This window comes from Oncorhynchus clarkii, chromosome 10 (assembly GCF_045791955.1).
Source record: "Oncorhynchus clarkii lewisi isolate Uvic-CL-2024 chromosome 10, UVic_Ocla_1.0, whole genome shotgun sequence".
Lineage (NCBI taxonomy): Eukaryota > Metazoa > Chordata > Actinopteri > Salmoniformes > Salmonidae > Oncorhynchus > Oncorhynchus clarkii.
Genome location: NC_092156.1, coordinates 16,151,977 through 16,178,096, shown reverse-complemented (window position 1 = coordinate 16,178,096; position 26,120 = coordinate 16,151,977). Strand labels below are relative to the sequence as shown.

General features: G+C 43.9%; 1 protein-coding gene across 1 annotated transcript in view; it reads left to right on the top strand.

Annotated features, from left to right (window-relative positions):
• The window catches only part of LOC139418061 (kirre like nephrin family adhesion molecule 3a), a 286,108-nt gene that overhangs the window by 239,917 nt on the left and 20,071 nt on the right, over positions 1–26,120 (top strand). The window contains exons 7-11 of the mRNA XM_071167221.1: positions 6,854–7,002; positions 7,644–7,771; positions 9,223–9,349; positions 11,366–11,466; positions 23,645–23,843. Of these exons, the coding sequence (XP_071023322.1) occupies positions 6,854–7,002; positions 7,644–7,771; positions 9,223–9,349; positions 11,366–11,466; positions 23,645–23,843 (704 nt within the window). The remainder of the gene's footprint in view (positions 1–6,853; positions 7,003–7,643; positions 7,772–9,222; positions 9,350–11,365; positions 11,467–23,644; positions 23,844–26,120) is intronic.

Below are 26,120 nucleotides of genomic sequence, written 5' to 3'. Positions count from 1 at the left end.
TGTAATCCATGGTTTCGTTAGTTTTAAACTGTCACTACAAATAGTAGCTAACTTTAGCCACCACTAGGTAAAAATCAATGATAGGGGCAAAGGTACCGCAATGCTGAACATCCCCTTGAAGATAGGATGTAGTAAGAGAAATATATCCACGTTACTAAACAAGCCATTGATGGATGGTCATGATACAGAAGAAATTGTGACCTGAGTCAAGAAAATCCTAGCCCCTTAAGTCGAAAACAATAGGCCTCTGGTTAAAAGTAGTGAGCTAAGTAGGAAATATGGTTCCATTTGGGACGCAACCCTCCTTTCTACTCCTCCTCTGTTCTCTCTTCAAAGCTGCATAAGGACAGGCTTGTTTCTCACTGCCTTTTTAATGCTCTGTTAGCTGATGCGTGGCTATTGATCACCTGAGAGCTGCTATTTTCCGTGTGAAATGAGGAGAGTTTCTCAGAGGCCTTAGAGCTCAGAGCAGGATGCTGTCGATGCTGTGAGGTTGGGCCTGGAATCTAGATGAAGGGAATAATGAGGGTTAGGAAGAGGGAAGTGTCTCTTATCTCAGATGCTCTAGACCTCCTTCTCTTCCTCATTTTACTCAGAGGAAGTATGATGTTTTGGACACTTGGAGAGATGGGTTGGACTCCAGACCTAGTGGTTTGGAGATTAATATCTAATCTGTTGTTATGGTAATAATATATGGTAATCAGGTCTGTGTCCATAATGGCACCCTATTCCCTATATAGTGCACAATGTTTGACTAGAGCCATATGGGCCCTAGTCAAAGTAGTGCACTATCTAGGGAATAGGGTGCCATTTGAGACACAGCCCAGGTGGTCTTTCATTCAAGCTCAATTAGTAGAGGGGGAAGAGAAAATGTAATACAGACCATCTGATTGAACGATAGAGTGGTGACAGCACAGGGGTGTGCGGTCAGAGCCAATCTGCCCACAAGTCAGACAAAAGGGGGACAGGTGGCTGCCGTGCAACAATTCATTTCAACTGCCTTGTTATGCCTACTAGTCCTACCTCTGCCAGGCAGACAGCAAGCTGAAGGGGAGAGATCGAGAGAGTGGGAGGTCTGGCAGCTAACTCCATGAGCAACTGTTTGTTTTTCATAAAGCTGCCGAGAGAGCATGAGTGAGTGAATGAGTGAGTGAGTGAGTGAGTGAGTGAGTGAGTGAGTGAGTGATGGAGTGAGTGAGGGAGTGAGTGAGTGAGTGAGTGAGGGAGGATCTGGCAGCTGACTCAATTAGCAACTGTTTGTTTATCATAAAGCTGCCGAGAGGGGCAGTGATGGGGAGAGAGGCGAATTATTTGGTTTTGCTTGCAAATAAAGTATGCTTCTTATCTACATGGGGGGTTCTGGTGTTGGTGTCGCTGCTGCTGCTGGGTTTTCCTCATTTGTGACTACTGAGGTGTCTGATGAGAAAGACTCAATTGCACAGATTTAGCTTGACGGCTATTTGATGTGAACATGTGGGTGATGTGAACACAAACAATCCGTGTGTATGGACATGAACTTGTTCCATTGTTTCTTTTTTTGTTCCTCTGGGAGGAGTGTGTGTGTGTGTGTGTGTGTGTGTGTGTGTGTGTGTGTGTGTGTGTGTGTGTGTGTGTGTAATGTGTGTGTGTGTGTGTGTGTGTGTGTGTGTGTGTGTGTGTGAGTGTGGGCACGTGAGCGTGCCACCCTGCATTTGAAATTGACAGCGGAAGATCATAGACAACATGAACAGTGCTTCAATATCTGTAAAAAGCTAAATGGATTCGTTTGTGCATACAGTTATGTTCAAAGCGGTGCTAATATACTATTGTTCTTGAATAATTCAGAAGTGACTGGGAAAAGGATAAGAATCAGACATGTAGCACTGTTCTGTTCTGACATTCACAGGCTTGAGAGAGACCAGAAAGAAAGGTTACATTTGAATTTAGAAGGGATGTTGAAAAAACGTTAACAGCAGACAGCATCAACCTTTTGGAATTCGTCCTTGCCATCATCAAGCTGTGTTTTTCGAGTGCCATTGTAAGGCAGTGAAATATTTTCAGATTTTCAGGAGATTTGGTTTACTTGATCTCCTTCAATGCTGTCACTTTCCACTCTGTCTTTGTGATGAAATGTCTTCGGCAAAATGGAAGACTGTCGTAGAGCATCTGGGGTCTGGTTTGTGTTGCTTCTGTGGCTTCGTCCCAAATGGAACCCTATCCCCTGTATAATGCGCTACTTTTGACCAGGGCCCATAGGGAAACTCTGGTCAAAAGTTATGCACTATATACAGTACCAGTCAGAAGTTTAGAGACACCTACTCATTCAAGGGTTTTTCTTTATTTTTACTATTTTCTACATTGTAGAACAATAGGGAAGACATAAAAAGTGTGAAATAACGCATATGGAATCATGTATTAACCAAAACAGTGTTAAACAACTCAAACTATATATTTTATAATTGAGATTCTTCAAAGTAGCCACCCTTTGCCTTGATGACAGCTTTGCACACTCTTGGCATTTTCTCATACAGCTTCTCTCAATAGACTTGAAGGAGTTCCCACATATGCTGAGCACTTGTTGGTTGCTTTTCCTTCGATCTGCGGTCCAACTCATCCCAAACCATCTCATTTGGGTTGACGTCGGGTGATTGTGGAAGCCAGGTCATCAAATGCAGCACTCCATCACTCTCCTTGGTCAAGTAGCCCTTACACAGCCTGGAGGTGTGTTGTGTCATTGTCCTGTTAAAAACAAATGATAGTATCACTAATCGCAAACCAGATGGGATGGCGTATCGTTGCAGAATGCTGTGGTAGCCATGCTGGTTAAGTGTGTCTTGATTTCTAAATAAATCACAGTGTCACCAGCAAAGCTCACATACACACCATCACACCTCCTCCTCCATGCTTCACAGTGGGAACCACACATGCAGAGATCATCCATTCACCTTCTTTGCGTCTCACAAAGCAAAGCAAAAATCTCAAATTTGGACTCATCAGATCAAAGGACAGATTTCCACGAGTCTAATGTCCGTCCATTGCTTGTGTTTCTTGCCCAAGCAAGTCTCTTCTTCTTATTGGTGTCCTTTAGTAGTTGTTTATTTGCAGCAATTTGACCATGAAGGCCTGATTCACACAGTCTCCTCTGAACAGTTGTTGTTGAGATGTGTCTGTTACTTGAACTCTGAAGCTTTTTTTGGAGTTGCAATTTCTGAGGCTGGTAACTCTAATGAACGTAGTATCCTCTGCAGCAGAGGTAACTATGGGTCTTCCTTTCCTGTGGCAGTCCTCATGACAGCCAATTTCATCGTAGCACTTGATGGTTTTTGCGACTGCACTTGAAGAAACTTTCACAGTTCTTGAAATTTTCCGCATTGACTGACCTTCATGGCTTAAAGTAATGATGGACTGTCGTTTCTCTTTGCTTATTTGAGCTGATCTTGCCATAATATGGACTTGGTATTTTACCAAATAGGGCTATCTTCTGTATACCACCCCTTGTCACAAGGCACGCCTGCTAATTGAAATGCATTCCAGGTGACCTCATGAAGCTGGTTGAGAGAATGCCAATAGTGTGCAAAGCTGTCATCAAGGCAAAGGGCGGCTACTTTTAAGAATCTCAAATAGAAAATATATTTTGATTTGTTTAACACTTTTTGGTGACTACATGATTCCATATGTGTTATTTCATAGTTTTGAAGTCTTCACTATTATTCTACTGTGTAGAACATAGTAAAAATAAAGAAAAACCCTGGAATGAGTAGGTGTGTACAAACTTTTGACTGGTACTGTATATATAGGTTGGGGCGCAACTATTACTTAGCGAGTTCTATTACTGTACATGAAGGTTGCTTGCCAAATGGCACTCTATTTCTAATGTAGGCTCTGATAAAAAAAATATTGAAGTATATAGGGAATAAGGTGCCATTTTAGACGCAATTGTAGAGTTAACACAACACATGAAAACAGGACTTTTTGTTTTTGACAAGAAATCTAGGATATATCTGTGTTGTCTACATTCACTGAGAATGTTCTGCATGTTCATAATCTTATTCTCTAAATTTGTACATCTATAACCAGGCCATCTTTTGAGCCATAACATTACACATAACAAACAACAACACATTTGATGTTCAAAGATGTTCGTCCAAGTTAATTATGCATGATTCATCGCTCTTTTCACTCAGAATCCTCAAGTGATGTTTTGTTCCGATATACAGGGTATAGCCTGGCATATATAATAATTATATAATATATATAATAATTCATAACATTTATTCCAGACTGAGTCCTGTGTATTTATCCCTTCAACTTGTTCCCCTTCTGTCAATGTAAACAATAGTTTATTTGTTCAGGGGCCTGATCTGCCTATTAGTGACGGTGAGATTTGCTTGTGCCGGGCAAGGTTCTGCAAGGTTCTTCACATAGACAATTTATTTATTCCTCAATAAAATGACTTCAGCATCAAAGTGGGCAAAAGACAGACGCGAAGTGAGAGAACCTATATTATAACGCCCTCCTCCTCCTCCCCTCCTCTTCCTCCTCCGCCTCCTCCTCAATCAGGCTCCCAAGCAACACGTGAATATGCTCAAATGAAGAAAAGAAAAAGCAATGAACCGAAATAACAAAAAAGCCACTTTTATTTTTGTTGTTTCGCTATGCTCTGCGAATTGCAGACCATAGCAAGAACTTGCCCTTGAATACAACTTGTTTTCACTGGTTGCGTCCCAAATTGCACCATATTTCCTATGTATTGCAATACTTGTGTCTTTGATATCCACCTCAAAAAGGGCTTCACTGCAGCCGACGTGAGGAAAACATTTAAACGTGTCAACCCTCGCAAGGCTGCAGGCCCAGACGGCATCCCCAGCCGCGCCCGAAGAGCATGCGCAGACCAGCTGGCTGGTGTGTTTACGGACATATTCAATCAATCCCTATCCCAGTCTGTTGTTCCCACATGCTTCAAGAGGGCCACCATTGTTCCTGTTCCCAAGAAAGCTAAGGTAACTGAGCTAAACGACTACCGCCCCGTAGCACTCACTTCCGTCATCATGAAGTGCTTTGAGAGACTAGTCAAGGACCATATCACCTCCACCCTACCTGACACCCTAGACCCACTCCACTTTGCTTACCGCCCAAATAGGTCCACAGACGATGCAATCTCAACCACACTGCACACTGCCCTAACCCATCTGGACAAGAGGAATACCTATGTGAGAATGCTGTTCATCGACTACAGCTCGGCATTTAACACCATAGTGCCCTCCAAGCTCGTCATCAAGCTCGAGACCCTGGGTCTCGACCCCGCCCTGTGCAACTGGGTACTGGACTTCCTGACGGGCTGCCCCCAGGTGGTGAGGGTAGGCAACAACATTTCCTCCCCGCTGATCCTCAACACTGGGGCCCCACAAGGGTGCGTTCTGAGCCCTCTCCTGTACTCCCTGTTCACCCACGACTGCGTGGCCACGCACGCCTCCAACTCAATCATCAAGTTTGCGGACGACACAACAGTGGTAGGCTTGATTTCCAACAACGACGAGACGGCCTACAGGGAGAAGGTGAGGGCCCTCGGAGTGTGGTGTCAGGAAAATAACCTCACACTCAACGTCAACAAAACTAAGGAGATGATTGTGGACTTCAGGAAACAGCAGAAGGAACACCCCCCTATCCACATCGATGGAACAGTAGTGGAGAGGGTAGTAAGTTTTAAGTTCCTCGGCGTACACATCACAGACAAACTAAATTGGTCCACCCACACAGACAGCATCGTGAAGAAGGCGCAGCAGCGCCTCTTCAACCTCAGGAGGCTGAAGAAATTCGGCTTGTCACCAAAAGCACTCACAAACTTCTACAGATGCACAATCGAGAGCATCCTGTCGGGCTGTATCGCCGCCTGGTACGGCAACTGCTTCGCCCACAACCGTAAGGCTCTCCAGAGGGTAGTGAGGTCTGCACAACGCATCACCGGGGGCAAACTACCTGCCCTCCAGGACACCTACACCACCCGACGTCACAGGAAGGCCATAAAGATCATCAAGGACAACAACCACCCGAGCCACTGCCTGTTCACCCCGCTATCATCCAGAAGGCGAGGTCAGTACAGGTGCATCAAAGCTGGGACCGAGAGAATGAAAAACAGCTTATATCTCAAGGCCATCAGACTGTTAAACAGCCACCACTAACATTGAGTGGCTGCTGCCAACACACTGACTCAACTCCAGCCACATTAATAATGGGAATTGATGGGAAATTATGTAAAATATATCACTAGCCACTTTAAACAATGCTACCTAATATAATGTTTACATACCCTACATTATTCATCTCATATGTATATGTATATACTGTACTCTATATCATCTACTGCATCTTTATGTAATACATGTATCACTAGCCACTTTAACTATGCCACTTTGTTTACATACTCATCTCATATGTATATACTGCACTCAATACCATCTACTGTATCTTGCCTATGCCGCTCTGTACCATCACTCATTCATATATCTTTATGTACATATTCTTTATCCCCTTACACTTGTGTCTATAAGGTAGTAGTTTTGGAATTGTTAGCTAGATTACTTGTTGATTTTTACTGCATTGTCGGAACTAGAAGCACAAGCATTTCGCTACACTCGCATTAACATCTGCTAACCATGTGTATGTGGACAAATAAAATTTGATTTATATACTGGTTGGATGTCATAGCCCACATTGTCTTCCCTCTTCCCTTTTGTGACTGTGGAAGTTTCCCAAGAGTGGTACAGATATAGGTACAGATCTAGGATCAGCTTCCCCTCTCACATTACTAGCATTAACCATTAGATCAGGGTCTAGGTCTAACTCTTCAACCTACTCTATTGTGGCCTATATTCAGATGGGCCAAAGGGGGCAGCATCATCAGAGAGGTGTCAGGTGACACCTATGAGGTCATTGTGGACCACTCCTTCTTCACCGAGCCTGTCTCCTGTGAGGTCACCAATGCCCTGGGCAGTACCAACATCAGCAGGAACGTGGACGTCTACTGTGAGTAGTAGTCAGCAAGTATCACACACACACTACCATGGGTAGTCCCTAAGAAAACACACTCAGGAACTATAACTAGCTAGCTACAGGCAGTTGGAATCACATCCACTACATGGATAGTCCCAAATAGAAGGTTTGTAGATGTTGAGCTTACTAACTGTCAACAAAATTTCAACTAACTATCCACTATCCCTTGCCCTAACCTTATTCCTTGCCCTAACGTAACCCTAACTTTAATGCTTACCCTAACCGTAACCCTAACCTTAATCCTTACCCGAACCGTAACACTAACCCTAACCTTAACCCTAACATAACTCTAACCTTAATCCTAACTGTAACCTTAATCCTTACCCTAACCTTAATCCAACTATAACCGTAACCCTAACGCTTACCATAACCCTAACCTTAATCCTAATCATAACCCTAACCTTAATCTTAACCATAACCGTAACCCTAACCTTAATCCTAATCATAACCCTAACCTTAATCCTAACCATAACTGTAACCCTAACCCCACAAATTGTAATGTATCCACATAGTTGAAGTTATTAGCGTGTTGATACCATAGCTTGAGTATCTGTAGATCATCTATAGACGACTATTCAAATAAAGTGTAAACATTTCTGTACCTGTGATTCCAGTTGGGCCCAGAATGGCTGCTGAGCCACAGTCCCTACAGGTGGACCAGGGATCAGATGCTATCTTCAACTGTGCCTGGACAGGAAACCCCTCCCTCACCATCGTGTGGATGAAACGCGGCTCTGGAGTGGTAGGAATTGTAATAACCATCATCCTTTCTATTATGCTTCTATTGCCAGTTGCCTATTTTGCAAGACCCATTCCCTCTTAAGGGCAATAACGTATTCTATTCTGTTCTATTATATTATATTCAGTTCTAATAAATTGGTATTCTATTCAATTATATTCTAGCTTATCCTGTTCTAGCCTATCCTGTTCTATCCTATCCTGATCTAGCCTATCCTGTTCTAGCTTATCCTGTTCTATCCTATCCTGTTCTAGCCTATCCTGTTCTAGCTTATCCTGTTCTATCGTATCCTGTTCTAGCCTATCCTGTTCTAGCCTATCCTGTTCTAGCTTATCTTGTTCTATCGTATCCTGTTCTAGTCTATTATATTGTCTTATTTTCTTTTCTATTCTAAGATGTATTCTATTATACAGGTATTCATTTTTATACTGTGCCAATGCAGCTTTATTCTTCACCTTCACCTTCATTCAATTATATTCTAGCTTATCCTGTTCTAGCCTATCCTGTTCTATCCTATCCTGTTCTAGCCTATCCTGTTCTATCCTATCCTGTTCTATCCTATCCTGTTCTAACCTATCCTGTTCTATCCGATCCTGTTCTATCCTATCCTGTTCTATCCTATCGTATCCTGTTCTATCCTATCCTGTTCTATCCTATCCTGTTCTAGCCTATACTGTTCTAGCTTATCCTGTTCTAGCCTATACTGTTCTAGCTTATCCTGTTCTATCATATCCTGTTCCATTCTATCCTGTTCTATCCTATCCTGTTCTATTCTATTCTGTTCTAGCCTATCCTGTTCTATCCTATCCTGTTCTATCCTATCCTGTTCTAGCCTATCCTGTTCTAGCTTATCCTGTTCTATCCTATCCTGTTCTATCCTATCCTGTTCTAGTCTATTCTATTGTCTTATTTTCTTTTCTATTCTAATATGTATTCTATTATACAGGTATTCATTTTTATACTGTGCCAAAGCAGCTTTATTCTTCATTCACCTAGAGGTGAATGTCATGTACATGTGCATCAAATATGCTATTCTCTGTATTTATCCAGGAAAAGCACTTGTCATCAAATTCAGACATTTCAAGAGACTGATAGAAAAACTAGAAAAGGGCCAAGACTCTTAACACATCACACTGTACCTTCATAATGGTATCGGTTAAAAAATAATCTATTTTACATGGTCCAGCGCTTTCAGTCTGTGGTATATGCAATTTCACCCATGAAGTTCATGTTGATATTCTGAGGTTAACATACCCTTTCATACCGTTTATTAAAGCAGTGGCTCAGGTGGCCTTGCAGACGACTAAGTGTGTGCCGCACTCTCCTCTTGGTGAGGGCATATTGGGTTTTCGATTAGCTGATACAGGGGTTGGACGGAAGGACTCGGCTGCAGCCTTGAATTCAGAGATGACCGTTTTATCACCAGCCTGACCTTTGACCTTGATCCTCCACAGGTGCTTAGCAATGAGAACATCCTGACGCTAAAGGCGGTGAGGCAGGAGGATGCTGGGAAGTACGTATGCCGGGCGGTGGTCCCCCGAGTTGGAGCTGGAGAGAAGGAAGTGTCCCTCACTGTGAATGGTAAGTACATTTCACATGTGGATGAATGCTAAATGAATTTCCAAGTTCAATGTGGAAGTTGTTCCAAGCTTAGGGACATGTTTGAGGCTAGCTGGACTCAGGGACAACAAGGTAAAAGCGGAGACATATTTACACTAGGGGAGTCAAAATCATTGGGTCATAATAACATAGTTTGCTTTTGACAGCTAGGACTGTAACTTAGTATGTAAAAATGAACTATTTCAATGAAAGAATATCTGTCATATCACAATGGCTGTCAATAATTGTTGATACCCAATTCTATCATAATATTGCCTAACCCTATCCTATTACAGATACGTGTTGATGTCTCCAGGCTTTCTGACATCAAAGCTTAGCCTAAATGTTGTCTTAAGACTAGTGTACTTTCAATTGTTCCTTATCTTTCAAAGAGGAAATATTTTAAACATAAACATACTTAACATGTATTTTACATATTAGAAATATGTGTGTTATCTGAAAAGGAATAAAATGGCCATTGTCTGTTAGCGTTTCGTTAATATAATCAATGTCATTGACAATGACTTCACCTAGGAATGAGCATGTTGCACCAGAAATAAACAGCACAGGATAAATGTAATTAAAGGTGAAAAAGGTGATTAAACACGTCTTTACATCGATTGCAAATGGACTAATCTCCCAGCCTTATCTCAGTGCCGTGGCAGCTGGCCATGGCTAAATGAGAAGTTATTGCAACCTTTTTTAACTAATCAATAAATAGTAAACAAAGCCAGTTGTTTAATATGCCTGAAGTCAAGGTCACACAATCGATGGCGAGCTCTATTGAATAGCTCCTCCGTAGAAGAAGAATTTCTGAAGCCGGGATATCGTCATAAAATTCACACCACAAGAATATGCAGGGTCGTAGGTAGCACCACAAAATGGCTGACTTGAAATTGTACTTTTATCCCCCTCTCGCTTGCCAAAGGGGCTCTCTTATTGTCTGCTCTCATTGCAGGTTTAACCAGTCAATGAAAAAGGGTTCTGGAGGCATATAGACTGACTGTTTTGATGAAAGCTTTCACCCTTGAGCCCATACAGTGTAATACAGTTCTGCTGTATTGAACCAATAAGATAGAGGTTTGGCTTTTATGAATTTCTCCTTCTTTGCAAAGGAGGCTTTTTCTCTCCTTGAAGCTTCTGTTAGGAAGTCCATTATTTGACAACCTGAAAAGGTGAAGCATTTGGCCTCATGGGTTTTCGCACTCCCCATTGTTTCTAAGCAGCAGCTGATTGGACAGGTTATGGTTAAGATTGATATTGTACAGTGAAACTGTTTGGATTCCAGGCTAATGAATCCTAGTTTCATTCCCCACTCCAATCACAAACAAGTGACACCTCCCCTCCTCTCCTCCAATAAATTAATCCACCCTGTTTTCCTCCTCCGGCGACTCAGGAGAGCTGCTCCAAGATAAAATCATGGGAAATAAAGTTATCTAGTTATAGCACTCTTTTGTGCTTCCACGTCTTTTGTCAGATCTCTCGAGCTCCCCCACAGGGCCCCTGTGTGAACACGTTTGGCTGTATTGAGAAGCCCCTTTTGCACTGTAATGTTTGTTATTCTTATGGTAGGTAGTTCTGGAATTTGCAAGAGCTCCTTGACTTGGGAGGCTGTCAACGTCACACTGTGTCAGTCGAAGGTCACACATTTCTAAGGTTTTCTTTCACAGGCGCAGGAGGTGAAATGGAACTAACGCACAGGACTGCGAACTGGAATTACTTTGTTTTCTCTAGACCTTTATCCAAACCTTCTACACTTCTTCTTTTCTTTCTTAGCCTTTAAGCAATGAAAACAACCTTTTCATCACTCCGTGAATCTCACCTTAATAAAAACGAATTCAAATCTCATCATGAATAATTGCTTGTCTCCATTTTATTGTAAACTAGAAAGTATTATAATGCATGTGGCCTTCGCCTTCCCCACCATCTGATAGGCCGTTGATGTATGTGGGTGTTTTATTGGAATGATTGACTTATTTTCCCTTGGCCATGCTGTAGGTCCTCCCACTATCTCCAGCACCCAGACCCAGCAAGTCCTCTACGGGGAGAAGGGGCAGATCAAGTGTTTCATCCGCAGCACTCCTCCTCCCGACCGCATTGTGAGTAACACATCCCTCCTTCCTTCTAAAAACATGCATTTTCTGTTCCAACCAACGAGGCACCTTATTGGTTTTAACATGATGAAGATGTGTACATGCCTCAAGTCAATCATTGACCAATAAATGACTGTGGACATTTGTTGTGAATAGAATGTGGAGGTTTGCCAAAAATTTGGCCAAGGATAGGTGGGGTGGAAACAAAGGATCCCAATGGAGCAAAAGTAGATTTTTTAAAAAACAATATGAGGGAATCCTTGCATATGAAATTATTGGTTACACTTTATTTTGATAGTCCGGATAGTCTACCTTTAGATGTAAAAAATTACTTATTGGCTTCCTTACCATTAACAGTATGGATTGCTGTCTTACGTTTATGGAATTTTGTAATTTGGGTGAAATATCCCATTAAAGCAGTGCAACCCAAATGAATGAGCTTGACCTAAAGAAATAAGAAAGTAGGTCATGTGAGGACATCCCTAAGGACTTAACGTAGAATAATCAACGGCAAAGAATATCCTAATGAATATCCTATCCTAAGGTAAACAAGATGGCGTAGTCCATAGAGAAAGATCTCATAGACGTGTATGTAGGCTAGTAACAAAATACATTAAGGGAAGTGAAGGCAAATTTATTGAAAATTAGAAGTCATTATCCTCATTTAGATAACAGTATCAAGCCTTTCCTGAAACAGATGAATATTTCCTTCATAGTGGAAATGGAGGGATTCATCCCATTCCTGACCTATACTAATCAGCAGAGGTGGGACCAAGTCACTATTATTCGATACACAAGCAAGTCTTAAGTCACAAGGTCCGAGTCTAAAATTGAGTCCCAGAGTAGAACGGGTTGAGTCTTGAGTCAAGTCCAAGTCGTGCATTCTAAGACAAGTCGTGTCAAGTTTTTCAAGTCAAGTTTCAAATCAAGTAAAAAAAATCTATACATAGAAACTTGTTCAACCTCAAATCTGTGTCTATTTATTGAGGCTACCAGGCAGCCCTTTTCATTATTTTGTCTACAACACATTTTGAGTATGTAATTGTAAAATAGGGACTTGTAGCAGTCGTAAGGGCATGAAATCAGCAAAAGGCAAGGCAGGTTGACGTGCTCAGAGTGTATATTTATTTACAGGTCAGCTCTCCAGCTGCCTTCTAGGTCACTTCTCTATATCATACAAAATTTACAAGTAGGTTTACCAAATATACACGGGCAAAAGCACAAAATAAATAGCCTCTGTATCAGGCTTAGTCTGTCCTGAACGAACACAGGTAGAGGGCAAGACTGCACAGCCTCCACTTGAGAAACCAAATCAAATCTCTCTAAAAGGAGCTCAAACAGTTACATATAAGCACTTGGCCCAAGACCATACAATTACCCAAATGTCAATTACAACCAATAAACTGGTTCTACAATGTAAAAGGCAATTTCCACCTCCATTGGTACATTCGTCTTAATCGGACTTAATGATTATTAATGATATTTCATCACAATTCATAAATGGAACAATAATTGTATCTTTTTCACTGTAGACTGCTTACTCCAAAGCATGGCGTGCAGGCCAAGTAGCCTATTTCTGTGCACACTGAGGCGCTCCTATTATGAATGACAGAGACATAAGGACACAGACACACAGAATTCCGACACAACCCTGTAAATATTAACAAAGGAAACCATACATTGAAGTAAATAAACAGAACTTATACCTCATGAGTCTTGCGAGCGTTCATGTTCACAACAAACATCGAACCACTCAGGGGGCAAGAAATGATAAATGAAAATGTATTTCAAACATGAAACAGAAATGTCTTAAAATATTGGAATAAATAGTACTGTCACGACTCTCGTCGTAATGAGGATCGGACCAAAGTGCAGCGTGGTAAGTGTTCATGATTTCATTTGATCACGAAACACTCAAACAAAATAAACAAGAGGGAAAACCGAAACAGTTCTGTAAGGTGCATAAACTATACAGAAAACAACTACCCACAAAACACAGGTGGGAAAAAAGGCTGCCTAAGTATGATTCCCAATCAGAGACAACGATAGACAGCTGTCCCTGATTGAGAACCATACCCGGCCAAAACATAGAAATAAAGAAACTAGAATGCCCACCCTAGTCACACCCTGGCCTAACCAAAATAGAGAATAAAAGCCTCCCTATGGCCAGGATGTGACAGTACCCACCCCCAAAGGTGCGGACTCCGGCCGCAAAACCTGACTCTATAGGGGAGGGTCCGGGTGGGCATCTACTTCGGTGGCGGCTCCAGTGCGGGACACAGACCCCCTCCACCTCAGGCTCCCCCCACTTTGGTGGCGCATCTGGACTGGGGACCCTCGCTGCAGGCCCCGGACTGGGGACCCTCGCTGCAAGCCCCGGTCTGGGGACCCTCGCTGCAAGCCCCGGACTGTGGACCCTCGCTGCATGCCCCGGGCTGGGGACCCTCATTGCAGGCCCAGGGCTGGGGACCATCGCTACAGGCCCCGGACTGGGGACTCTATAGGGGAGGGTCTGGGTGGGCATCTACTTCGGTGGCGGCTCCAATGTGGGACACAGACCCCGCTCCACCTCTGGCTCCCCCCACTTTGGTGGCGCATCTGGACTGGGGACCCTCGCTGCAGGCCCCGGACTGGGGACCCTCGCTGCAGGCCCCGGACTGGGGACCCTCGCTGCAAGCCCCGGACTGTGGACCCTCGCTGCATGCCCCGGACTGGGGACCCTCATTGCAGGCCCCGGACTGGGGACCATCGCTACAGGCCCCGGACTGGGGACCCTAACTGCAGGCCCCGGACTGGGGATCAATGCTGGAGGCTTCGTGCCATGGATCCTCACTGCAGGCTCCGGGCCATGGATAATCACTGGAGGCTTCGTGCCATGAATCATCACTGGAGGCTTCATGCCATGGATCATCACTGGAGGCTTCGGGCCATGGATCATCACTGGAGTGAGGAGACGTATAGGCAGCCTGGTGCATGGAGCTGCCACAGGGCTTACCAGGCTGGGGAGACATACAGGAGGCCTGGTTCTGGGAGCAGGCACAGGACTCACCAGGCTGGGGAGACATACAGGAGGCCTGGTTCTGGGAGCAGGCACAGGACTCACCAGGCTGGGGAGACATACAGGAGGCCTGGTTCTGGGAGCAGGCACAGGACTCACCAGGCTGGGGAGACATACTAGAGGCTTGGTTCTTGGAGCAGACACCGGATACACTGAGCCGTGGAGGCACACTGGAGGTCTTGAGCGTAGAGCCGGCACAACCCGTCCTGGCTGGATGGTTACTTTCGCCCAGAAAATGCGTGGCGCTGGCACAGGACGCACTGGGCTGTGCAGACGCACCGGAGACACAGTGCGCAGAGCCGGCTCAGGATATCCTGGGCCAAAGAGACACACTGGAGGCCAGGCGGGCTGAGCCGGCACCATCCGTCCTGCCTGGATGCCCACTCTAGCCCGTCCAGCGCGGGGAGCTGGAATGTAGCGCACCGGGCTGTGAACGCGCACTGGAGACAACATGCGCTCCACCGCATAACATGGTGCCTGACCAGTACCACGCTCCCGACAGTAAGCACAAGGAGTTGGCTCAGGTCTGTTGAACCCTGACTCTGCCACACTCCCTGTGTGCCCACTCCCCCCCAAAACAATTTGACCTGCCTCTCGTGCTTGCCTCGTTGCCGTGACTAATGGTATCGCCACCATTCATCCCTTGCTGTTTCCGCCTGTTTCCATGGCAGGGTATTGTCCCCTGCCATAACCTCCTCTCATGTCCATGAGGTCCTCCACTCCCTCTCCTCCCAGGCCCAGGATCCCTGCTCCTCCTGGCCACGCTGCTTGGTCCTTTGGTGGTGGGTAGTTCTGTCACGGCTGTCATCGTAATGACGATCGGACAAAGTGCAGCGTGGTAAGTGTTCTTGATTTTATTTGATCACAAAACACTCAAACAAAATAAACAAGAGGGAAAACCGAAACAGTTCTGTAAGGTGCATAAACTACACAGAAAACAACTACCCACAAAACACAGGTGGGAAAAAAGCTGCCTAAGTATGATTCCCAATCAGAGACAACGATAGACAGCTGTCTCTGATTGAGAACCATACCCGGCCATAAAATAGAAATAAAGAAACTGGAATGCCCACCCTAGTCACACCCTGGCCTAACCAAAATAGAGAATAAAATACTCTCTATGGCCAGGGCGTGACAGGTACGGGGATGGAATGATGAAATGCTAGCAATTATTGTAGGATTAGATGGAATATAGATTTACCACATATGCATTTAAAAAATATATATATCTTTATTTAACTAGGCAAGTCAGTTAAGAACAAATTCCTATTTTCAATGGCGGCCTAGGAACAGTGGGTTAACTGCCTTGTTCAGGGGCAGGACGACAGATTTGTACCTTGTCAACTCAGGGATTTGATCTTGCAACCTTCCAGTTACTAGTCCAATGCTCTAACCACTAGGCTACCTGTGAAAGAAACAGCACACATTTCAACAAAATAACAAAGCGCTCTCCACTGGAGTTTGGAGTGGGCAAGTGAAGATACGAGCCAATGGCGCATCTTCGTCACAGTAATAATTCATTTCACAAACAAATTCCAAATGCAATCTACATAAGTAAATTATCAATTTCCAGCCATTTTAGCATGTCAAAAGACCAGTAGGCCTATGCTAGTAATTGTTACTTGATGCCCCATTGCTGGTGAGCTTGCAAAGTAAACAGTTAATATTCTTGATCACCAACACATTTTTGGAGCTGCATGTATTATACCAACCCTCTATGCCTACAACTTGATGTTTGTGCTGTACCCGATCCTATAGGGGAGACCGGGGATGATTGTAACACAGGATTTAATTTAAAAAATGTTTACCTTTAATTAACTTTGCAAGGTAGTTAAGAACAAATTCTTATTTTCAATGACGGCCTAGGAGCAGTGGGTTAACTGCCTGTTCAGGGGCAGAAGGACAGATACCTTGTCAGCTCGGGTACCGCTCTAACCACTGGTTTACCCTGCCGCCCCTAAGATAGTTGTAACACTTGCAACTCTTCCAATCAGAAGCGAGGTAGAATCATGTGATTCGCTGTGCACATGCTCAGTTTAATCCTAAACACTCATGTGAAAAAGCAAGTCCCTGTGATAAACTCTGCAGATTCTATTGACATAAATCTGATTTTGAGGTAAGAAAGTAATTATTTTGACCAAATGTGTTTTTGTGATGCCATCAACTGATTTGTAGTTCCAATTTGTGAGAAAATGTTACAACTAACCCAATTAAAACTGAACGTTTTCTTTAACTTTCAGCATGCCTAGATCGTGGAAAAGAAACACAGACAGGAGAGTACCTTTCCACACTTTGAAAAGAGTGTCAAATGATGTAGCAGAGCAGGGGAAGTCCATTAGATCTGTTGCAAAGTATGACATATGTCATGTGTCGCTGTACAGATTCTGAAAAGAGAGAAAGTAGCTACTGGAGAAGGGGTCCAGAGAGCTTCCTCACGTAGGCCATTGAAAACAAGAATTTGTTCTTAACTGACTTTCCTAGTTAAATAAAAATACAAATTGCAGGTGTAGCAAAATGTTTGTGCTTCTAGCTCTGACAGTGCAGTAATATCTAACAAATTACACAACATATACCCAATACACCCCAATCTAAGTAGGAATGAATTAAGACTATATACAGTATGTCACAATAGTGAGTACACCCCTCACATTTTTTGTAAATATTTGAGTATATCTTTTCATGTGACAACACTGAAGAAATGACACTTTGCTACAATGTAAAGTAGTGAGTGTACAGCTTGTATAACAGTGTACATGTGCTGTCCCCTCAAAATAACTCAACACACAGCCATTCATGTCTAAACCGCTGGCAACAAAAGTGAGTACACCCCTAAGGGAAAATGTCCAAATTGGGCCCAATTAGCCATTTTCCCTCGCCAGTGTCATGTGACTCGTTAGTGTTACAAGGTCTCAGGTGTGAATGGGGAGCAGGTGTGTTACATTTGGTGTCATCGCTCTCACACTCCCTCATACTGACTGGTCACTGGAAGTTCAACATGGCACCTCATGGCATAGAACTCTCTGAGGATCTAAAAAAAATAATTGTTGCTCTACATAAAGATGGCCTGGGCTATAAGAAGATTGCCAAGACCCTGAAACTGAGTTGCAGCACGGTGGACAAGACCATACAGCGGTTTAACTGGACAGGTTCCACTCAGAACAGGCCTCGCCATGGTCGACCAAAGAAGTTGAGTGGACGTGCTCAGCGTCATATCCAGAGGTTGTCTTTGGGAAATAGACGTATGAGTGCTGCCAGCATGCTGCAGAGGTTGAAGGGGTGGGGCGCCAGCCTGTCAGTGGTCAGACCATACGCCGTACACTGCATCAAATTGGTCTGCATGGCTGTCGTCCCAGAAGGGAAATCTAAAGATTATGCACAAGAAAGCCCGCAAACAGTTTTCTGAAGACAAGCAGACTGAGGACATGGATTACTGGAACCATGTCCTGTGGTCTGATGAGACCAAGATAAACTTATTTGGTTCAGATGGTGTCAAGCGTGTGTTGGGGCAACCAGGTGAGGAGTACAAAGACAAGTGTTTCTTGCCTACAGTCAAGCATGGTGGTGGGAGTGTTATGGTCTGGCGCTGCATGAGTGCTGCCGGCAATGGGGAGCTACAGTTCATTGAGGGAACCATGAATTCCAACATGTACTGTGACATACTGAAGCAGAGCATGATCCCCTTCGGAGACTGGGCCGCAGGGCAGTATTCCAACATGATAATGACCCCAAACACACCTCCAAGATGACCACTGCCCTGCTAAAGAAGCTGAGGGTAAAGGTGATGGACTGGCCAAGCATGTCTCCAGACCTAAACCCTATTGAGCATCTTGGAGTACAGGACAGGGCTGAGCATGCACCCTTGTGGGGCAGCAATGTTGAGGATCAGCAGAGTGGAGAGGATGTTTCCTACCTTCACCACCTGAGAGGTGGCCCGTCAGGAAGTCCAAGACCCAGTTTTACAGGGCAGAGCAGAGTGGAGAGGATGTTTCCTACCTTCACCACCTGAGAGGTGGCCCGTCAGGAAGTCCAAGACCCAGTTTTACAGGGCAGGGTTGAAAGCCAGGGCCTTGAGGTTAATGATGAGCTTGGAGGGTGCTATGATGTTTAATGCTGAGCAATAGTCAATAAACAGCATTCTTACATAGGTATTCGTCTTGTCCAGATGGGATAGGGCAGTGTGCAGAGTGATGGAGATTGCATCGTCTATGGATGTATTGGAGCGGTACATTTTTTTTAAAGTGGGTCTAGGTTGCCAGGTAAGGGTGAGGTGATGTGATCCTTGACAAGTCTCTCAAAGCACTTCATGATGACAGAGGTGAGTGCTACGGGGCGATAGTCCCGTTTGCCTTCTTCGGTACAGGAAAAATGGTGGCCATCTTGAAGCATGTGGGGACAGCAGACTGGGCTTGGGAGAGATTGAATATGCCCGTAAACACACTAGCCAGCTGGTCTGCACATGCTCTGAGGATGCGGCTAGGGATGCCGTCTGGGCCGGCAGCCTTGCGAGGGTTAACTCGTTTAAATGTTTTACTCACGTCGGCCACGGAGAAGGAGAGCCCACAGTCCTTGCTAGCGGGCCACGTCAGTGGCACTGTGTTATCCTCAAAGCGTGCAAAGAATGTGTTTAGCCTGTCCGGAAGCAAGACGTTGGTCTCGGCGACGTGGCTGGTTTTCCTTTTGTAGTCCGTGATTGACTGTAGTCCCTGCCACATACGTCCCATATCTGAACCATTGAACTGCGACTCCACTTTATCTCTATACTGACATTTACCTTTTTTGATTGCCTTGCGGAGTGAATAACAATGCTGTTTATATTCTACCATTTTACCAGGCTATTTTTCCATGGTTAAATGCGATGGTTCGTTCTTTCAGTTTCGCACAAATGCTAACATCTATGCACGGTTTCTGGTTAGGGTAGGTTTTAATAGTCACAGTGGGTACTACATCTCCTATACACTTCCTTATGAACTCAGTCACCGTGTCCGTGTACATGTCTAGATTATTTTGCCAGCTACCCGGAACATATCCCAGTCCACGTGATCAAAGCCATCCTGAAACGTGGATTCCGATTGTTCAGACCAGCGTTGAATAGTATAAAGCACAGGCAGTTCCTGTTCGAGTTTCTGCCTATAGGACGGGAGGAGCAAGATGGAGTCGTGGTCAGATTTGGCAAAAGGAGGGTGAGGGAGAGCCCTGTAAGCATTCTGGAAGTTTGAATAGCAATGGACGAGAGTCTTAATTGCACGGGTAGGACAGTAAATATGTTGATATAACTTTGGCAGCCTAGTCCTCAGATTTGCTCTGTTAAAATTCCTTGCTACAATAAATGCAGCCTCAGGATATGTGGTTTCCAGTTTGCATAAGGTCAAGTGAAGTTCTTTGAAGGCCGTCAAGGTTTCAACTTGAGGTGGGATGTATGTAAATGGCCGTGGCGATGACGGAGGAGAATTCTCTTGGGAGATAATATGGTCGGCATTTAATTTTGAGGTATTCTAGGTCGGGTGAACAAAATGGCTTCAGTTCCTGTTTGTTCCTAGAATTACACCATGAGTCATTAATCATGAAACACACCCCTCCGCCCTTCTGCTTCCCAGAGAGATATTTATTCCTGTCTGTGCTATGTACTGAGAATCCTGCTGGCTTTACCGACTCCGACAGAGTATCCCAAGAGAGCCATGTTCCTTGAAACAAAGTATGTTACAGGCCCCGATGTCTCTCTGGTAAGAAATCCTTGCTCTAAGTTCATCAACTTTGTTTTCCAAAGACTGAACATTAGCAAGTAATCTACTCGGAAGTGGTGGGTGGTGTGCATGCCTCCTAAGTCGAACCAGCAGGCTGCCTCGAGTGCCTCTCCTCCGCCTGCAATGTTTTGGGTCAGCCTCTGGATAAGTTCAATTGCTCTGGGGAGAGTGAACAAAGGAACTGCTCCAGGGAAGCCGTATTCCTGGTCGTAATGCTAGTAGTTCTGGTGAGTTACCGCCACTCTAATATCCAATAGTTCTTCCCGGCTGTATGTAATGACACAAAATATTTCCTGATGTAAAAAATAGTACATCAAATAACAAAATACTGCAAAGTTGTCTAAGAGCTAGTCACGGCGATGCTGCCATCTCCGTCTTTGCAATCTTAGTTCTGGCATAGTCTTGCTTTCTTTCCCCCTACACTGCTCACACAAGCACCAGTCCCTGGACCGGAGTGTGTACGGGGCATTGAAGAAAATTGTGAATTCTGCCAGGGATGCCTGGATCGGATGAACCCCGGAAAGACCATGACTATATATATGACATTCCAGGCCTTGTCAAAACAGCACTTCCAGGTGCCACAACACCCAACAATGTACAGGCTGTGTTCAGGTGCACCGGCATTTGTCCATACAACGCTGATATATTTCAGGAATCTGACTTTGCACCCTCACTTGCCACTGATCGTTGTACTCCAGCTGACACACTGGCCTTGCCAGCTGCCTCCCAGGTCACCTCTCTAGCTGCTTTCCAGGCCACCTCTCCATTTGCCTTCCAGGCCACCACTCCAGCTTCCTCCCAGGTTGCCTCTTCAGTCACATCTCAGGCCACTGTGACCACTGCTATCCAGGCCCCCTCTCCAACCGCCTTCCAGGCCACCTCGCCAGTCGCTTCACAGGGCACCTCCCCACATGTCTCAGGCTGTGGCTGGGAAACACCTGATTACTCTTCTGATATCAACCCAGTTGATGTACGCCCCTTCCCAAAAGCAGGGCCTAGGAAAATTACAACAAGGGGTAGGAAGAGGGGAAAATTGAGAGATTTTGGAGAATACACCCATCAAGCAGGCACTGGAAGCAGAGCATAAAAAGTCAAGCACTCAGAAGGCTTAAAAAATTGCCCTGCATAGAAAAACAGCTGGAAAGAAGCAAGCCAAGACAAATCACATTGAACAACAACAAAAAACTGTCCTGCCTAAGACAAAAGCCAAAACAAAGCATATTGAAGCAGAAGATTCAGATTCCTTCAACGAGGTAAACCTCTGCATTGTGTGCATGGAGCACTTTAACAATTCCAAGTCCAAGGAGGTCTGGGATGAGTGCTGGGAATGCAAATTATGGGCCCACCAAGCCTGTACCCCAAGACAGCCATAACACTGTGTCGTGTCTTTGGCTATGCCGGATGAAGTGATATGACATGCTATTCTATAAAATAATTTATCCGTAATTAATACCACCGGATTGAGCTAATCATGTAAATGTAATTAACTAGAGAGTCAGGCACCACAAAATAATATTTATAGAGCTGTTATCTTCCGAATAAACTCTTAAAGACCTAGTAATATTTTACATCAATAGCAGTCAATTTCAATCGTTGTCTTAATTCAGTCTCATCTGAAAGTTGTAAATTATTTTATCTGCACGAACCCTGGCTAACAAGTTGAATCGGCAATACAAAATTGGATTTACTTATTTAATTACTAAATACCACCGCATAAATTAAATTGTTCGGATTACCACAATATAGTTAATTTCTCCCCACCTACTGATGTTCCCAGAATCTCTATGTTAACCAAGGGTTTTGAAAATGAAACCTCAGTAAAGTAGAGAGAGGAAAAAGGGGGGAAGAGGTATTTATGACTGTCATAAACCTAACCCCAGGCCAACGTCATAACAATTGTCACAGCTGTGACTCTGATTAAGTCGAACATTCACACACAGAGACACACACAGACATGCACGCACACACACACACACACACACACACACACACACACACACACACACACACACACACACACACACACACACACACACACACACACACACACACACCACAAACGTTCAGGTGTTTCTTTAGCCTAGTTGTTGAGAAAGACCATTTGATGAAGTGTAAAATAGCAAACATTTTATTATTTATATTGATTATTATTTCTGTATATTGATGATTATTTCTGCCAAACAAAATGTTAAACATGGCAATGTTTCTCTCATGGTCTCAATAAAGGAGTTCAATAATTAGTTCCATGTCATGATTTATGTACTTTTTCATTCTGTTACAATTCACCACAAGCACTGTTACAACTAACCCAGACCGTGGGGTAAATTGTAACACTTTACTACTTGTATTTAAGACAACACCATGCATTTGCAGTTGTATTTACATATATAATAACCACACCAATTTGTAAAGGACAAATTTTTGTATCAAGTTTTGAATATACTACCATAAACGATCTCTGAGAAACTGAGGAAAAGGTTAAACGTGCTACACCCATCCCCGATTTCTCCTAGCTGCACAGCAAATCAGAAATATGTTCGGTAGCTCACACGACCTGTGTTGATTGACAGTTCTGTGGTCCAATCAGAGAGCCGAGTGTGCATTTCACGAGACAATCTGTTGCAGGGCGTTGCTGCGGATACTGTCTCTGGCTGCATGGAGAGTAGGCTAATCCGAGGAGTGACAACATTACAAAACCTAGCCAGATTATTTCTAGTCATCAGTCTCAAGTTAATGTTGAGTCCCGAGTCTTGAGGCTCCAAGTCGAATTCAAGTCTCTATGTGGCTCTCTCCAGGACACGGAGGGCTGCCGCCCTCTATGTGGCTCTCTATGTGGCTCTCTCCAGGACACGGAGGGCTTACAGATGTCACCCTGTCAAACTAGCAGAGGCTTAGTGGCCCAAATTGAAGCAATCAGATGAGTCATTGGTGTGATCCCTGTTCCTAATGGCACCCTATTCCCTATGCAGTATTCTACTTTAGACCAATACCTATGGTCAAAATTAGAGCACTATATAGGAAATAGGGTCCCAATTGGGGCGTAACACCTGCCTTTGTATGCAGATAGTACATTGACAGGCATTTAACCAACCCAAAGGAGGATTATGCCCTTTATCTTTAATGCCCCAATGGGTTGTGTTGGCAGGTTGGTTGGTTTCTGTCGTGTGTGTGTGTGTGTGTGTGTGTGTGTGTGTGTGTGTGTGTGTGTGTGTGTGTGTGTGTGTGTGTGTGTGTGTGTGTGTGTGTGTGTGTGTGTGTGTGTGTGTGTGTGTGTGTGTGTGTGTGTGCGTGCGTGCGTGCGTGCGTGCGTGTGTCGAGCATATGTGGCTAGCTTGTGTACCGTCTATACTGTAAAGTATAATTGTCATTGCTTTGTCTGCCACAGGCCTGGTCGTGGAAAGAGACAGTCTTGGAGTCGGGGACGTCTGGCCGATACACGGTGGAGACAGTGAGCACTGAGGAGGGGGTCATCTCCACCCTCACCATGAGTAACATCGTCCCTGCTGACTTCCAGACAATCTATAACTGCACCGCCTGGAACAGCTTTGGGTCCGACACAGAGATAATTCGACTGAAGGAACAAGGTACACCAATTCCCTTTGTACCTCTAGTGGTCTCTTGTGTGGAATTTTATACAATTTTTTTCAGAATTTCATAGTTAAAGTATTTTTTGTTTTTGAACTCATTACAGTTTAAGCCCTGTCTAAGCTGGGGCTCTGGTACCGGGGACCTTCAGAAAAGTATTGTGAGGCCTGTGGGTCTCCTAAAGCAAAACAACTACAATGTACATATTTGTGAGAGTCCACCTTTCCACAGAGGGGTCATATTAGTGTGTAGTCCAAACTGTTCGGATGCTACAGACAGAAGATGGCAGATTGGCTGTATCAACTTCAGAAGAGTCCCAAGATGCTTGTGGGGGTCATAGAACAAAACGGAGAACAGTTCGTGAGAGTCTCATCTTTTTATAATAGTTTTTCAGGCCAAATCGTTCGGACGCTACAGATCATTTTCTGAGAATACAGATTTTTGGGATGTCTCATGGTCTGACAAATAACACTCTAGCTCTGTCACCCTTCACCTCAGATGCGAATGTGCGAGATTGGCAGATGCTGTGGATTGAGACTCATCCAATGCAAAAGAGATATCTCTACATTAAACTGACAGAATTTTGGGGGATTTTATTTGAATGATAATACAATCTAGCACACAGCCATGCAATTTCCATATACAAAAATTGGCAGTAGATTGACCTGTATTGAAGAGCTCAGTGACTTTCAACATGGCACCATCATAGGATGCCACCTTTCCAACAAGTCAGTTAATCAAATTTCTGCCCTGCTCTAGCTGCCCCGATCATCTGTAAGTGCTGTTATTGTGAAGTGGAAACGTCTAGGAGCAGCAATGGCTCAGCCGCGAAGTGGTAGGCCACACAAGATCTCCGAATGGGACCACCGAGTGCTGAAAAGCACAAAAAGTAAAAATCGTCTGTCCTCTGTTGCAATATTCACTACCAAGAACTGTTCGTCGGGACCTTCATGAAATGGGTTTTCATGGCAGAGCAGCCGCATACAAGCCTAAGATCACCATGCGCTATTTATTTATTTTATTTTATTTAACTTGTTATGGCTGCAATCCCCCTATCGGGATAAGTGTCATCAACAACTGCTGAATAGCATAGCGCTACATACAATAAATATTGCTATAAATATTTATATTCATGAAATCACAAGTGCAATATAGGAAAACACAGCTTAGCCTTTTGTTAATCCACCTGTCGTGTCAGATTTTGAAATTATGCTTTACAGCGAAAGCAATCCAAGCGTTTGTGTAAGTTTATCGATCGCACGATAAAACATTAAGTACACTTAGCATCAGGTAGCTCGTTCACGAAAATCAGAAAAGCAATCAAATGAATCGTTTACCTTTGATGATCTTCGGATGTTTTCACTCACGAGACTCCCAGTTACACAACAAATGTTCCATTTGTTCCATAAAGATAATTTTTATTTCCAAAATACCTCCGTTTGTTTGTCGCGTTATGTTCGGAAATCCACAGGAAAGAGCGGTCACGACAACGCAGACGAAAATTCAAAATAGTTTCCATAATGTCCACAGAAACATGTCAAACGTTTTTTATAATCAATCTTCAGGTTGTTTTTTAAATATAAAATCGATAATATATCAACCGCAAATGTCTTTCACAGTAGGAGAGGGGAAAACAATGGCTGTCCAAATTCTGTTGCGCAAAACTCATGTGACCACTTGACGCAATGTTAGCGTTTTGGCTCATTTTTCAAAATAAAAGCCTGAAACTATGTCTGATGACTGTGAACACTTTGAGGAAGCGATAGGAAAAGGAATCTGGTTCATATTCCTTTAAATCCAGCAAAGGGAGGCTATGGAACATTGAGTATTCAAAATAGAAGCCACTTCCTGTTTTGATTTTCCTCAGGGTTTTGCCTGCAATATCAGTTCTGTTATACTCACAGACAATATTTTGACAGTTTTTTAAACTTTAGAGTGTTTTCTATCCAATACTAATAATAATATGCACATATTAGCAACTGAGACTGAGGAGCTGGTCGTTTACAATGGGCACCTTTTCATCCAAGCTACTCAATACTGCCCCAGCAGCCAGATGAAGTTAACCTTTATTTAACCAGGAAGGGCTCATTGAGATTAAAATCTATTTTTCAAGAGCACCCTGGCCAAGATAGGCAGCACCAAGTCATTACAAAAAAAATTACAAGCATTGACAGGTCAGGGAATCAGCCTCAAAATCCTTCATCAGTGATTTAAAAACACCAATAGGGACAAGTTCTTCCAGTTTAAAAGTATTTTGTAAGGTGTTCCAAGACGAT